This window comes from Hemibagrus wyckioides, linkage group LG21 (assembly GCF_019097595.1).
Source record: "Hemibagrus wyckioides isolate EC202008001 linkage group LG21, SWU_Hwy_1.0, whole genome shotgun sequence".
Lineage (NCBI taxonomy): Eukaryota > Metazoa > Chordata > Actinopteri > Siluriformes > Bagridae > Hemibagrus > Hemibagrus wyckioides.
In genome coordinates, this window is record NC_080730.1 from 15,487,021 (window position 1) to 15,503,034 (window position 16,014).

The following is a 16,014-nucleotide window of genomic DNA, read 5'->3' on the forward strand; positions in this document are numbered from 1 at the left end:
AGATACATAGTAATGCAAAAAGCATAAGAAAATGTTTTTCTAGAGAAAAAGCAGTTTCTTTATTTAATTCCTTACGTAGTAGCAGGTTCATACCTCCTGGAGAGAAGGGGCTGGCTCCCATCTTGGGGCTTCCTCGTATCCGTGGAGAGCCCATGATGCCCTGTTGAGATGGGTTCATACCTGGACTACCATGGGATGGACTGGTCATGCCCAGCCCATACCCTCCACCATGGAAGTGCTGTGGGTGCTGATTCATTCCGGGATGCCCCATCTGATTCATCTGGTTCATTTGACTCATAGGGTTAAGCTGATTCATCTGATTCATGGGGTTCATCTGGTTCATTGAATTCATTTGACTCATCTGATTAACAGGATTCATCTGATTCATTTGGTTCATCTGATTCATCGCATTCATCTGGTTCATCTGATTCATTTGATTCATCTGGTGCATTGAGTTCATCTGATTCATTCTGTTCCCAGGGCCATACATGGGACCTCCTCTGGGTCCCATATGCCCTGAGTCATTCATGCCATAGCCTCTGGTATTGCCCATGCCCATCTGCCCACCAGGAGTCATGTTCATTTGGGAATTATGGTTGGCACCACCCATTGCTTGGGAACGCATTACACCTCCCTGGTTTGGTCTGAAACCATTCTGCTCCCTAAAAGAGATGGGAAAACAGTGAGTATGACCAGAGAAGGGTCTCAGTATGGGAAGAATGTAACACAACAGCTATAAATCGATGCAGATCTGAATAAATTTGTACACCATCTATAATACGTCCAGTGAGTTAAGTGCATATTCAAGACATACCCTAAAGAATGGGATCAATGGACAATACACTAATGGAGGCACTAATAAAGTTGCTGGCAAATAAATGGGCACAAGAGATATTAACAGTAATCGTGTAAAAGAAAAGTGAATACTAAAGGCATGAGCTTCTCTAATATGGGAATGAAAGTGAAAGAACACCCATACCTATACTTAAGGAATAAGGGAGGGTGAAGCAATGATGGGCTTAATGTCACCAAAATCGTGTTTTAAATAATAAAAGAAAGAGGCAATGCCACTGCGCTGAGAATTTATACACTGCAATGAATGTCCCTATACTGGAACCATTTTACAATTTTAAGGATAAGTCAGCAGACGTGCACAAATAACAAAAAATTCAGTTATAAAGTATATTCATTCATATAAAGAGGAAAGGAATCGAGTGTGCAAACCTCTGCAGTAGGTGAGTGGAGAGGTAGCCGTGAGGATCGTTGGTATTTGGGTTTCGGCAGAGCTCGCTGCGTGTCTGTGCAGTTACTGGAGTTCCATCGGAAAGGGAAAAGTGGTACAGCGGAGTCTCTGCTCGACCCCGTATGCAGGCTAGAGAGAGAAATTGAGAGAATTACTCAAGGTTCCAAGAGAGGAAGGTTTTATACTTTCCACAGGAAATTCCGAGGTGGTTCCTACATGATGCATTGTGACAAGGCTTTAATTAATTGAGAGAACAACAACTACATCTTAATTACACTTGTACCATGCAAAACATATGTGAGATAATTATGTAAAACCTCTACTGAATGCCCTCATGCTATTTCCTGTGTCTTAATGTTTGTTCAAATGTACCATAATTCTTGCCTTGCAAAGTGAGGTCCTAACAGATGTGGACTTACCCTCCTGGTAGTGTCGTTTACAGGACCAGGGCTGGCCTTCACTGTGATGCAGGAACATCTGCAAACACCTGCGCACCAGATCCTCCCAGCCGGGACGCATGGAGGTGTGTAAGGAGCTTTGATGCTCGATCTCAATCAGCTTACCTGTTATAAAAATAAAACACACCGATTTAGAAGCAAAGCCATAACTTGATCCGCACGTCAATAACCACAATGGATCCATAAGAATCCATGATGATACTGCACTTTAAATTATAAATGAATTACAGAAAAAGACCAGACATGCTCACCTGAGAGCTCGTGCCTGGTGCTGAACCTCTCCGTGCACTCCACCGTGGTCACTCTGCGCGCCACACAGATCATACACGACTGCAGGTCTGCACACATGACATGGACATTTACGCACTTTTTGCTCAAAGAAAGTCTCTTCAGAGTGCAGAGAATCATGAAAATGCAAGCGCTACAGGACCAGAACAGCTTCTCTCTCCCTTACAAATTTCACTAGGAGTGGGGAAACACACCCTGGATGAGACATCAGTCCATCACAGCCCACCACCCGCCCACACACAGTTTCCTTGAATGTACGATTTATATTGCTTTAGCAGAGATGATTATTTATCATCATATGTAGTCATTTGTATAGTTGTGATACTGTGCAAGTCATTTGGTGAGGGTGTAGGTCTGTGTGTGAAGAAGAACCGTACCTTCACCCTCCTCCATCATGGCTTTCGGTTGGGTAAGAGCGAAACATTGCATGGTTTCATAACGTAACCTTCCAGCTCCATCATCTGCTCCGGGGCCTCCATGACCGAACTTCACCAGCATCCGACAGTTAAAGGTGTGGCTTTTCTGACGAGAGGTATCTCCTGTCCACGAAACACCGTTCGCTCCTAAACACACGCATATATTTCAGCATGGAACATGTTTCAGTATAAATGATTAATACATAAGGAGGTAATTGGAACGGTGTGTACCACTGGCTTTGGGCAGGTTTTTCTGCAGCTCCTCACGGTCGTCCTGATGCAGGATGTTATAGACACTGGTGTTGATTAGCTCCTCCTGCTTGTACTGTAGATACTGAGTCACATTGTCGGACACAAACACGATGTTTCCCTCTCGGTTCACCACAAATAGGAAGCCGTCCAACGCCTGAGAGAGAAAAGAGAGAGAGAGGCTGAGGCAAAAAGGACATAAAAGGCAAAAAGGATTAAACATAATAAGTCCAGTGATCTTGCTAACCTGCAACAGCAGAGGGCCCAGATGGTCCTTGTCAATGACCCCCTGACCCGTAGAGGACACGTCTGCTTTTTGGACATCATCGTCGCCACAAGAACCCTTTCCTGCAAAGAATCGGTACAAACAACGACGAGCGTGGTCAAGCAGCTGGTCATATCAACACAAAGTGACGAGACGTTTTTCAAAATGCTAACAAAAATCAACACTGTGTTATTTTATTTATTTTCAAACCGTTTGATTTTACATTCTGAAAAAATGGACTTGCACAAACAATGTCTTTTACAGAACAAACATCTTTAGCACAAACATCTTTTTCCTTTTTTGGTTCTGCCAACTTCACAAATGGTTGTAGTTTAAACGATGTCCTTTAAACAATTATGTTGTCAGACTGTCATCAAGAACGAATGAATCTGAACTGAATCGCAGATTTTTTTCCCACCCCATTTTCACGTTACTGTCATTTCTAATGTTAAATTTCATTTATTACAAGTTTGTTACCCAATGTTCAAATCCACACACTTATTTTTTTCCAAATAAAAATGAAGTCAGTTGGTTTACCGTCACCATTGTGAGTGCTTTGATCATCTCTCAGTTTAAAGGAAAATGAAAAATAGCAGAAATCTGTTGCATGAAGTTGGTGTTGTAAAACCACCACCAGATGGCAGCACTGTACAAAAACACCATTAGTTTTCAGGCCTTTTTTTCCCCCAGTAATTACCATTAAGAAACAAAAAACAATTAGTAATAAAACGCACAGTGATATAAAGCTGCAGCAGTGCTGTCGTACCTTGCTCTTTAATCTGACGTATCTGGCGTACTGTCTCTTTAAGGATGGCGCATTTGTCCGGTTTGACGTTGAAGTTATCGATGTCGCTGAGGTTAGCCGAGATCAGCTCAGCGAGCTCCTCGATGTATTTACACTCCTGTTCCCTCCGACGTTTATCACACCTGGATGAAGATATATTCGCATTTAGAAATCGCCAAGATGTGTGACGGTGTGATGTTTCAGCTCATCTGCATACACTCTCACACAAATATACAAACACAAACACACACCCTAGTCCTGGTGTGTCACAAGTGGAGAGTTTCCGTTTCCGGTCGTAGCCCAATGACTCCTGAGAGTTGTCCCCTGGTCCACTCATCTTCAACACATATCAGCACCTACACACACACACACACACACACTTAATTGTGCATATGGAATGTAAACACTCACCAGAATTAGCTCACATTTAAGACATCTAGGAAATGATCTAAGCACAGCCGTGTGTTCACGTGGTGTGTGTGTGTGTGTGAATCAGGCAGCGTATTTCTAAGTATTCCCACATTTAGTTGAAAGTAAGGAATGTTCCAGCTGAGGGAGACAGCGAGCGAGCGTGCACGTATGTATATACCCTGATGATGACTGAGTGAAGCAGGGCCCCAGGAGAAATGGGTCATCCCTCGTTCACTGTGTGTGTGTGTGTGTGTTGCTCTGCAGTACCGACTCACAGAGGGTCAATACTCTCTCTCTCCGGAAGCCAGAGCACAGTGTGGATTCTCATAATGAGACGAAGTCGAAAGGATCGATATGATTTAAAAGGCAGTTTCATGAAGAAAAAAAAAAAACAGGACTTGTGCTAAAAGTGTGTATTTCGGGAGCAAACAGAATCCCAATTTTTCCACACTCGGAAAATCATGCAGAGTGAAAGCGTTTATTCTGTTACTCAGCTGTAAAAGAAAAAAAAAAAAGGACTGTAAGACTACACGGCTGCAAGATCACCACACAGTGTCGTATTACACGTACACACTCGCCCAATTCTGTTGTTTACTACCATTCTTATCACACACCTCTTCCTCCCTCCCTCCATCTCACTACTGCGCACAATTTCTCCCTCTCCCTCTTCTCCTATTTTTTTTTTTTCTCTCTCTCTCTCACCTGCATGTCTTCACTTCCCACTGCAGAATCTTTCTGACAACAGCTCATTCTCGTTCTTGATATACTCCTCAATCTCCTCTTGGTGCTAGAGCTGTCTGAACAACTCCGGTATATTTTATTATAAGTATGCCTAATATTCAGACGAGTTTGATTTCTCAGTCTACTTTTTCGTCACTTAATACAAGACTATTATACAAAGATTTTAGCTAAACTGTTTGCTGTGGAAAATCGACTTTTTTTCACTTTCTGTGGCTGGAATAGAATAGTGCTTCACTTGGCATATTCGCTGTGCAGGTTCTACAACGTCGTTATGTTATACACGGTTTAGTTAGCACATACTGTACACTGAACTGGAATTCAGCCTGTATTACAGATGGCAGATTGTTCCTGGATTCTGGAGTTGCATAACAAATAATAATAATAAAAAAAAAAATCTAGTGATTAGGAAACATTAGTTTTGTTAAATAAACAATTGAGAAAGGGTTTTTTCTTTTTAGCTTTTGTAGCTCAGCTACTGTTCATTAATATTTAAAACACTAAATATCTATCTTTCTCTCACTATCTAGTCGTGTTTTTTGTGTGTGTACGGGACAAGGACAGAGATGAGGGGACATTTGGGAAATTTGAAGAAAACAAATACTGCAGCATCAACCCCAAAAGAACAAAATGTTTGGTTACTGACCAAGTTCAGGGTTAGAGTCAGGTGTAGGTCGTGTCTAATAAGCTGTATTAATAATTATGTCAATTTCAAGTCCTTACGAGGACAGTACAACAAATGTTTGTGTGCGTGTGTGTGTGGTTAGCATAGCCTTTCCTTATGAATGACCCCTCTCAGAGTTCAGCGGAAACCTCTGAGAACAGGCCATCAGGTCACACTCTCTTCCCCTTGGCCTCGCACACACACACAGACGCACACCCGCCCTTCCCCTTCCCTTCCACACAAACAGAGCCACGCATTCCTACATGAGCTCATCATCCCCGAGTCGAACTGCGGGACGAAACGGTGACTTTATGCAACTCGCTGCAGTGCCTGCCCAGACATGTGCAATACAGCAACACACACTTTATATCACACAACAAACTCCCGGTTGTCCTCACCCCCCCCATTCTCTTTTCTCTCTATCTTTCCCTGCATTCTGTCTCCTGATCCATCCCTTTGCATCCCGTTCTCCGCCCCCCTCCTTTTCCCCTCACCTTTGCAGCAGTGGAGAATGATGACATCCACTTCGTTCCACCTCACATCCTGCAAAACACACACTGAGAGTCACTGGATGGATAAACATTTTCAAGCAAGAACACCGGGATAAAGTCTTTTCAACACTATTACAAGTGCAACTCGGTGCTCATTTCAGATCCCATGCTCAAATGATCAATAAAGAATTAGGAGTGTTATATAACCTGTTTCTAGAGAAGCTTTGCTGAGCCCAGATCAGCATTCGAATCATTTCAGGGATTACTGCGTTTAGAAGCAGCAACATGCTTTCACTTACCTTTGAGCGTCAATGTGGAAGCTCTGATTAAAGACCCAGTCACAGAGGGCATCTACAGCTTCAACAAAAGGCCACCACTGCTCCGGAGAGGGGAAAAAAAAAAGACAGAGAAAGAGAGAGACACATTACACCAATGTGATCAATAACTCTCAATGAATGATTCTCTCACTGATCAGTTTCTTGATACCTTTAGATGGCATTTCACTTTTTTCAAGTCATTTTACTCAAACTGTACTTAAAAACAAATCCTAAGAACAGCACTGCATTCCTAGCCAGTGCAAAGCTAGCGCCATTCGTCTGGATTGATTTGCATTTACAAATTGCATAGTTAATTTTTATTCATAGATCCTGGCATGAACTAGCTTGCATTTGTCACATAAGTGGGTTTCAGGAATAGTTTGAGTTGCAAAAACAATAGAGTTTGTTTGTTAGTTAGCTAGAAAGATAGTTAGTCATTCATTTTTAATAAAATGGAACCTGTTAGTGTTGGCAGACTGCTGTGGTAGGACATGCTGTTACTGGAAAAGAACAAATGATGGGTTGGTGTGATAGGGTGAAACAAAGAGAAGTTTTCCTCCATGCCTGTACAAACCGAGACGCTTCCTGCACCATCTTATACAGCAGTGTGTTCGGTCTAGCAGATAGCATGATAGCAGACATGTACACCATCTCAAGCAGGTCTTCTCTCTCTCGGCCAACTAACTCTAGGTAAAAAATGAAACCAGTTGCATATGCCTCAAGTTAACTTGCGGTTTTCTAGGACGTTGTGAAATTAAATAAAGATTTAATAGTGGAATTTGATGGTGTGTGTGCCAGCTGTAAAGAGTCTAAAGTGTCACTTCATACAGCTTAGCATACAGTGGCAACTGAAGGCTTAATGCTTTGTGTGTCATTTTGAGTGCATACTAGAACAGCATGCAAATAATGCTTTGAAAAATTTGCATAGTAATTCTGGCTGAAGTACCCATCCCTGAACGACAGAGCTAGAAGAACGCATGTCAAACAAACGCATGTCAAACAAAATACACTCGATAATGAAGAATTTGTTTCATTAAGAACGTTAGCCTAGTTCGCTAGCAGATCCGCGAGCATAGCAGAAAAACTCTGGGGCTTAAATTTACGTTCCACGTCATTCCTCTTATCTCTGACGTGTTTAAGTCCAAAGCCATGTGGAGATTACTTTGTGTTGTCACACACGGAGCTGAAACTCTTGCTCACCAAACCAGTTTACAGCAGTAACCGAGAAAACCTGTTAGTAATGAAAAACTTGGAGTATTACAAATAAAAGGCAAGTTATCGAATTTGACCCAAGAGCACTTAAGGATCATAGGACCATATAAATAGAAATATGGCTGGGCTACAAAATGTATTACTTTATTACCTATATATATATATATATATATGTCAAAATAAACTGGACTTATATTCAACAAAATATCCAGCAAAATTCAATTTAATTATAAAAATGAAATTAAAATAAAAAGTTTCACTTTTTCCGTCCAAGCTTCATATAAAGTGCAGCTGCCATTATGGGAGAATTATCTAGAACGTCCGAAACAGGAAGAAGTAAAAGCAGGCATCCTGTTTGTGTCCTCTTCATTCTCGCTGCTTACACACACACACACACACACACCTTCACGTCATCACTTCCTTCTTCTATTAAAAGCGTGTGAGCTGCGCAGACAGCCGTGTTAACATACCGAGCTGCACAACTGCCTGATGCCTTCAGTCCATTTCTGGTTCATGTTTCTTGTCTCTCTGTCTGTAGGCTACATATTCAAAATACTGCACAATGTAGAGTTTTGAAATTTAAGGTCACTTAATTTGTGTAGTGGCCAAGCTGTGACATGCCCGGGGTACGGTGCGCGTCGCCTCGGTTTACGTCTTCATTTCCCATCATACCCCTGTCCCATACGGAGCGTACCTGCATTATTTATGGAGCTGCTTCCTGTCATTATGCTAACACACGCAGCCCTAGATGCCTCAGGGAGCTTCCGTGAGCAGATTGCTGCTGCACTCCAACAGTCCAGGCACAGTCAGAACACCGAGCTAAAGGCTAAGCTGCATTATTGAGATGACACAAGCTCAAACACCCTCACCTGAGCAGTAGCCTGTATATGTATCAAACATGGAGGAAATATACAAGTGTGTGTGGCTTCAAGGAAGTAACAGGTCACATATCCCAGCAATATGTAGGAAAGAAACGTGTGAAAGACTTGGAAAAGTCTAAACAGGAACAAGAAAGAAATGTTGATGCCTTTTGTAGCACATGAAAGTAATAATACGTGGTTTAATATGTGCAACAGCGTAAAATGGTAGAATTTACAATCAAATAAAAAAGACCAGATATATTAATATCCATGCCATCAATCAAAACCACCACCATGTTCTCATCCTGTCACAAACAGTTAGCTGGCTAATTAGCACCTTATAAACTTGAGTCTTAACCATCATTAATTATTTTCAGTGTTTTATCTGTCCATAAAAATCATGCTATCCACACGCAAGTTAGCTTGCTGTCTAGCTTAGTTACATTAGCTGCATTAGCCCAGTCTGCAATCTCAGCCAGCTAGCTAATCAGATAAGTATGCAGTGTTTATTAGCTAAGCCTGCTAGCTAAGTGCCTTGATATCATCAGCACTGAACAAGATCATGGATTTTGAATGTTATTTCTGACATTTTGAGGAAGTTAGCGAAAACAATGCCACGATATCCAGCTTTTAATAATTTTTTTTGTTGTTAAATGCAAATTTGTTCAAGCAATCGTAACCTAAGCACCGATTCATATAATCAGACTCAGACATCCAGAAGAAGTTAACCAGTCAAAAGTCACATTCTTGAGTTTAGGGGCACTATAAATAATAATGTTTGGAGCATGTGCTAAACATACATACTTTTAAACTAACGATAAAGTGGAGAACAAATGAGGACCAGAAACTGCAGTGTGTCATAAAACCTTTTTAGTGTGTGTGTGTGGGGCTGAAAGTTCTGCATGTAACTGCATGCAGCGTACAAAAGTTGTAAGCAAGTTATTCATGTCTACTCCATATGACCACATGAGAGTAATGCACCATTACAAGCCATCGTCTTATAGGGCTTAGTATTACTGTCGTATGGCGCAAATCATACATCGAATACACCGAATATTAACGTGACCCGCACATGCTTACCACATGTGAGAGATCATTGTTGTAAAGAGACATCAAGAGTGAATAAGTCACAGTGAGAGGAATCAGACAGAGGGGAAAGAAGGAAGGAGAAAATGTTTGTGTCACTCTGTGTGTGTCCTGCTGTGGTGTGGAGTAGCTCATTGAGGCCCAGAATAACTGGGACATTCTGGCAGAGCCTGAAATACTGCATGAAATGTGAGCTGAGGCACACTCTCCGAACAACAAACATCTCACACACTTACAAACACACACACACGCGCGCGCGCACACACACACGCGCACGCACACACACACACGCACACACACACACACAAACTGCCATCCTCGGGCAAAACCTCTGGAAACAATGTTCTGTCTTTTTCCGTCTCAAACAAAACGGAGCGCATGATAAACAAGTGGCTGAAAAATAGGAACTTGTTTGGTAGACATTGTGCACCTAATCAAATTTCACTCAATATGCCCTGTCATCACTCATCCTCATCAAAAAGAAATGAAAATGGAACAAGGGAGGGAGAAAAAAAAAAGAAAAAAAAAAGAGAAATGACTAAAATAGGTAATGAAACAACTGACTGTACTCCTGACAAGCCCACATGTGCCAAGCATGTGCGTACATGAGTAGCTTGTAAAATGTCTCTATAACTTAAACTACAGAAAGCACACACACACACACACACACACACACACACACACACACACACACACACACACACACACAGAGAAAACTAGAGCTAGAAAAAAAAAAGTTCAACTACTTTAAATACACTAACTTTTCTGTTTTGTGCCTTGGTTCTTTTCTGAAAGTCTCTGATACTAAGGATACACAAAATGATCAAAATTTTCCATAAAAATTTTAAAAGGCATACAAGGGTCTGGAAAAAGTACTTTTTCGTAAATGCATCACAACTCTCGAATTGTCAGCACCAACAAATGACACGCTCTTGAAAAGATTTTTTTTTTTTTTTAATATAAATATGTGTAATTAATGCTACAGTTCATTTAGATTATTTTGTATTAGGAAGGATTTGCCATTAGCTTCAGGACAGAGGATGGAAAGGTATCTATCGTTTACAACCGCTATAACATAAGTGATAACGTGAACTGACTTGTTTTTGGCATTCCACAACATTACTAGTAACCACAGCGAAATAAAAAGTTTATCTTTATGAAATAATAAAATTGCTGTAATATATAAAGAGGCCAGTCACAGGAAAATAATGTTTTATTTCAGGCCACATCACACCATGTCATCATTGATTATTAAAGATTTTACTCCTTACATAACTGCGAGAGAAAAAAAATACATATAAACGCCAGAGGCCACTGCTGACGTTCCTTATTTACTGTTTAGAAATTAATCCTTTAACATATATTACAATACTACAGTTACTTTCTCGAATACGTTTCAAGTAGCCTATAATTTCATCCTGCCACAAGACGGAAACAAACATTAGCGGTAGTTACACGATGCTTTCGTCTCAAGGCAGAGATAATAACAGATCATAAAGTTCGAACAATCCATCATTGTATAACCGGAGGCCATTTCAGAATCTACCGACTGCACTACGGCGCAACAGAGACTCAGAACAATGGTGACGTCGAGGATACTCGGTCTTTTTACCTTGATGGATGAGGATGATAATGTGTTTTAAAAACGGCAAGTGGTGATATTGAAAAAAACAATCCTTAACATAGTTCTTGAAGTTAAAAAAAAAAAAAAAAAAAAAAAAAAATCAAGATGCAGAGGAAAAAAGACAATTAAATTGTCATGTGCTCAGAGATTCCCACCCCTAATTTCTAGTTATAGCGACTGCAATATGTTGTGCGATATATTAAAAACATACTGGTGAATCCCTGATGTGACAGACTTGCAGATTAGCTCGCGTTATACTGCAAACTTGTTTCCAGTTGTTGGATCATGTGAATGCAGTAATTCGTCAAAACCAATAAAGTCTGAGCCTGGTCAGGATTCTCACGGCAAACAATAAACCCATTTAGCTACAGCGCTCATTTGCATATTGCAACCTTCTGTGATACGAGTCCTGTACAGGGCAATAATGTGATAACGATTAAAATAAGAACGAAACCCTTGGGGGCAGGCGGCTGTAGGAAAATAATCAATGACGGGGAGGTGTGTTGTAGCTGGACAATGATGCAGAGATACTAGGCTTGGTCCTGGAGTGTTTTATTGCTCTTATACCACAGCCAACACAAACGATTTTTAAAAATAATTGACAATTTATTTCAGCTTTGTGTTTGTTAAAGGTCGCATTTCATGTCGTAGGATGTCCATGAAAAATCCGAAGAGATTCGAGACTCTTTCTATATTTGTTGAATTAAAATCTCACCTAAGACTACACGTCAACAAAGAAAAAGTTGTTTAAAGAGCAACAATAGACACATTTGTGGCCCATTGTCTGAGCTGAAGAAAAAAGCCGCCACCGATATTGACCAATCAGATGCGAGTATTCAGCAGCGCTGTGGTATAACAAATAATATACTGCATAGCCTACTGAACAGGCTCGCATACGTGTCAGCAATGTAGCTGTATAAAATACGCATCTTAGTGGCCAGAGGTCTGCATCTGGAGAAGAAGGCGGTAAACATTTCATATTTTCCTTATACTGATTGGCCCTGCTTAAAAAGCAAGTTAGAACACCCTCCCCTCTCTCTCTCTCTCTCTCGCTTTCCTCTCCCTCTTTCTCTCCCCCTCCTTCCCTGTTGAAAAGCCACATGCTGGCCTCTCCTAGCCAAGCAAAAACTGCAGACTGCAAGTACAAAAAAAAAGCAGGGAGAGAGAGAGAGAGAGGCAACCCTGGTATAATCACCTCTGCATGAGAGAAGGAGTAATAGACAGATAAAGAGATGGAAGGAGAGAAAAGGGGGGAGGCAAAAGGCAAGAGTCTATTTTATGCAGATTCATTCATTAATCTATGACACAGTCTGCTTTCATCAGACTGACAGGAGAAAGAAGCAAGGGAGAGAAAAGAGAAAGAGAGGGTGAGGGAATGGGAAAAGGCAGAAGAGAAAAGGGCAGAGAGCCGAAAAAAAGGAAAAAAGAGAAAGCGGAAAGAAGGGGGGGGAAACAGGGGAATGATGCATTAAAAAAGAGCAAGCTTACCGCCTTGGTTCAGTTTTACCCAGTGAGCTAATGTAGCATTACCTCTTTTACACACACACACACACACGTTGGCAAGCAAATGGAAAAGGCAGAGGGTGGGCCTCATTTTCCTCATAAAAAGCCCATTTTAAGAGCTTTGCTTCACTCGGAAAAACATCCATGGCTTTTTGAACCCGTTCAGGAGAGAGAGAGAGAGAGAGAGAGAGAGAGGGAGAGAAAGAGAGTGAATGAGGGGGAGGAGGGAAGTTAGAACTGCACAGAGGGTATAGTGCGAATTAAAAACACTGCATTTCTCCCCTCGCTTGCTCTTTTTTTTTCTTTTCCATCGAGTCAATGTTGACGGCTCCGGTGCTGAAAGGTTCTTATTCATTTCAGAGCGTAGTTGTGCCCATTCCTCGCTCTCTCTCCCCCTCCCCTCGTGCTATCTCGATCTCTCTCTCTCTCTCTCTCTGTTGTAGGGAGCGTGGCCTCGGCTCCTCGCTGGCGCTGGGCGTTCCTGCATGCCTCCTGCAGGGTCAAAAGTTTACCGTGGTTTTAATTTCACCTTTTCTCAGCCAATAAGCAGCGAGGCGGCCAACCTTTGACCCTTACAAAAGAATTCGAACGGCAGGAAGAGTGCGCTCTCTCTCTTTCTCTCTCCTTCCCACCCACCGCTGTTTTTACCTTTCCTTTTAGCACTTTGTTTCTTTCTCGTGCTCAAGGTCACATTTGTTTTGCAGCAGCTAGAAAGGGAGGGACTAGAAACAAAAACGTGGATTCGCCACATGACCATGACTTTAAAACAAAAAAAGTTGTTTAGAGACAAATTTATTTGTTCACTCTATGACCACACGAAAAAGTGATTTATTTATCGAGTCCAGTTGCTGATCTATGATAACTGATGGCATCACCTGCAAGTTTTTTTTTTTTTTTAATAAATCACATTTGCAAAATGTAAACCTGCAGCAGTAAGATCATATTCATCTTATTCCCTATTGGGGTTTGTTTTCTTATCTCATTCAGCAGCTGCTCCAACGTGGGCTCCGACCGACTGCTTTCAACCTCTTTATCTTCCCAATTCACAAATCGAATTATATAGTTTTCATAGCAAAGTGAGCCAAATGCCCTTCGCTGACCCTGTGGGAGTGACCTCAGCCCGTAACCACCCCCCTCCCCCTTCTGTTCTCGAGCTCGAACGCAGGCTAACACTATTAAAAGCGTGTTTAAATGACTTATGAACGCTGAGAGAACAGAAGGGTCGCAAGGGGCAGGAGCCCTCGGGAACGCCAACGACAGATCCACGGCATCCGAACACGCAGATACGGCGGCTAACAATCGACCAAATCGAGTTTACACCACTGACATGGTCAGAAATGTTTTGAACGGTTTCGTTGAACCTTTTAAGGGTGCATTTGATTCCTGCTTGGAAATTAATTGAGCCATGAGGAAGCAGTCAGCTGGCACAAAGCTATGCAAAGTGCACCTGCAGAAAGCAGAGGGGAATTTGTAATTCTCTGATCATATGGCTGTGATGTGTTTGAGTCGGGGTGAGGGGGGGGTTAAGTAAAGGTTAACACACTGCACTGATCACATGTGCACACACGCAAACTACTGTTGTGTAACTCACTACACAACTCAAAAAAAAAACAGCAGACGATAATGTCCGTAACGCGAACGGCTGTAACTGCAAAGGCTTTCACACACTTGAAACATGCTGGAGTTTAATAGTACAGTTGGCGTACAGGAAATTTTCTTCCCATCATGTAATAGTTAGCTAGTGAGGATCTTATTAAAGTGAAAATGTGAGCCCCTTCTTTTACCCCTAGTGCCTAAAATTAGCAAATTTATACACATTATATTTAAATAACCTATAAATATTATAATAACTAGTATTACATAACACTACACAGCAGTTTTTAAACCACAGACCAAAACAAGAGTTCATGGCAGTCGTCTTGAGCCAATTGAAATGAACGTAAATAGGAAGAGTACACAAAAAAACAGAAGTAAAAATATTTCCTTTCTCATTATGAGATTATTATAAAACAATTCTTTTTCTAGAGCTAATTTTGTAATATTTACTATTGATAATCATTTGAATGAAGCTTCACTCCTTAAAATCACTGAACAACATGAAAGCTCGTCCAGTGATTGGACTCTCTCCTAACCACCCATCTTGCTGGTTGCGCAACTGCCCGAATTTTGCCCTGAGTTCGCAGAAGAACGGCGGAGCTTTCCGGAGCTAACAGAAGCTGTGACGTGACAGCCACCACTCAGCACAATCTGCCAAGATAATGAGGCAGGTTAAAGGACGAGTGGTTTTGTTGGGCTTTTTTCAGCTCTTCTTCAAGATAACCCCTGACCCATGGTGGAGACACACACGCTGCTGACGGTGCAGGGCTGGACGCTGGCTTGAACTGAGCTGTGGCACTGTTTGGTTAGATGGCAGATCGAGACAAGCTCAGGTGAAGGGTCAGGAGGTCAGATGCCACCGTTGTGGACATCGCTTTTGTTCCGATTTGAAACGGATCGCCTTTGAAACAATGAAAGCGTCCCGGGTTGATGAGTGAAGAGGAACATTATTGAGAATGTAAACACCAATTAAGACATGTGGTGTTAATTTGTTATATGATAAAAGTCAGGGGGGTGATGAGTGATCTGTGATGGGTATTTTTTTTTTTTTAGCTTTTTAAGTGAATAATATTTGGCTAAGGTGAAGATTTATAATGTGGGAACATAGTGTTTTATACAAACCTGGGTGTATAGATTGTTAACCACAGCTGGTTATTGTAATATAAAATGGTAAACAGCTTAAGTATGTTGTTTCTATAATATTAAACCTCTGTTTAAGTAAACAGGAAAGCCCAAATGTTCAGGTTTAATGCAAATATACTATTAAACTTGTTAGGCTGTGGGGAAAATCCCTCCAATACATGGAAATAGTGACTATTTTTGTGTTCCACTTGTCTTACTGAGATTCTTTTTTTTTCTACATGACTGCCCTTAAACAAACTCGACAATTACATTCTAACAATAATTCTGAATGAGAAATAAATAAATCAATCTAATTTTGACAATCCAACATTACATTATATGTATAGTGTCGTATACTTGTATTATTAAATCTGGGTATTTAAATAATTACACTCGTCTCGAAGCTATTTGGATTTTTTTGTTTCAAACCTACATGAAAAACCCCAAGTTGTGTTCTTATCTAAGCAGAAAAGCTAATGAGTGACAGGGTAAATAACCGTCACGTACACAGAGTACAAGCAGTGATGTGTAACAACGTATGATTACGGAATCCACGATGTTGGTTCCTCTTTGGTTAAACTGCTGAATGTTCATCTTAAAACTATAATATACTTAACATCGGGGTTGGGAGTTATTAATCAATCATTTATTAGAACACGATTATTAATGACAACAACAAAGCTCCAG

The 16,014-nt window shown here is 41.1% G+C and overlaps 1 protein-coding gene across 2 annotated transcripts in view; it reads right to left on the reverse strand.

Moving 5' to 3' along the window:
* The window catches only part of ncoa3 (nuclear receptor coactivator 3), a 34,648-nt gene that overhangs the window by 7,816 nt on the left and 10,818 nt on the right, over positions 1-16,014 (reverse strand). Inside the window, exons 2-12 of one of the 2 annotated variants that reach the window (XM_058373127.1) lie at positions 6,307-6,383; positions 6,011-6,059; positions 3,955-4,059; positions 3,686-3,846; positions 2,902-3,002; positions 2,637-2,811; positions 2,367-2,552; positions 1,953-2,039; positions 1,663-1,806; positions 1,225-1,372; positions 94-662 (exon numbers count right to left, since the gene is read on the reverse strand). In XM_058373127.1, coding sequence (XP_058229110.1) covers positions 94-662; positions 1,225-1,372; positions 1,663-1,806; positions 1,953-2,039; positions 2,367-2,552; positions 2,637-2,811; positions 2,902-3,002; positions 3,686-3,846; positions 3,955-4,040 — 1,657 coding nt within the window. In that variant the 5' untranslated portion in view covers positions 4,041-4,059; positions 6,011-6,059; positions 6,307-6,383. Of the gene's footprint in view, positions 1-93; positions 663-1,224; positions 1,373-1,662; positions 1,807-1,952; positions 2,040-2,366; positions 2,553-2,636; positions 2,812-2,901; positions 3,003-3,456; positions 3,661-3,685; positions 3,847-3,954; positions 4,060-6,010; positions 6,060-6,306; positions 6,384-16,014 lie in introns of those variants that run through there. The other variant, XM_058373128.1, reaches the window with a different exon arrangement.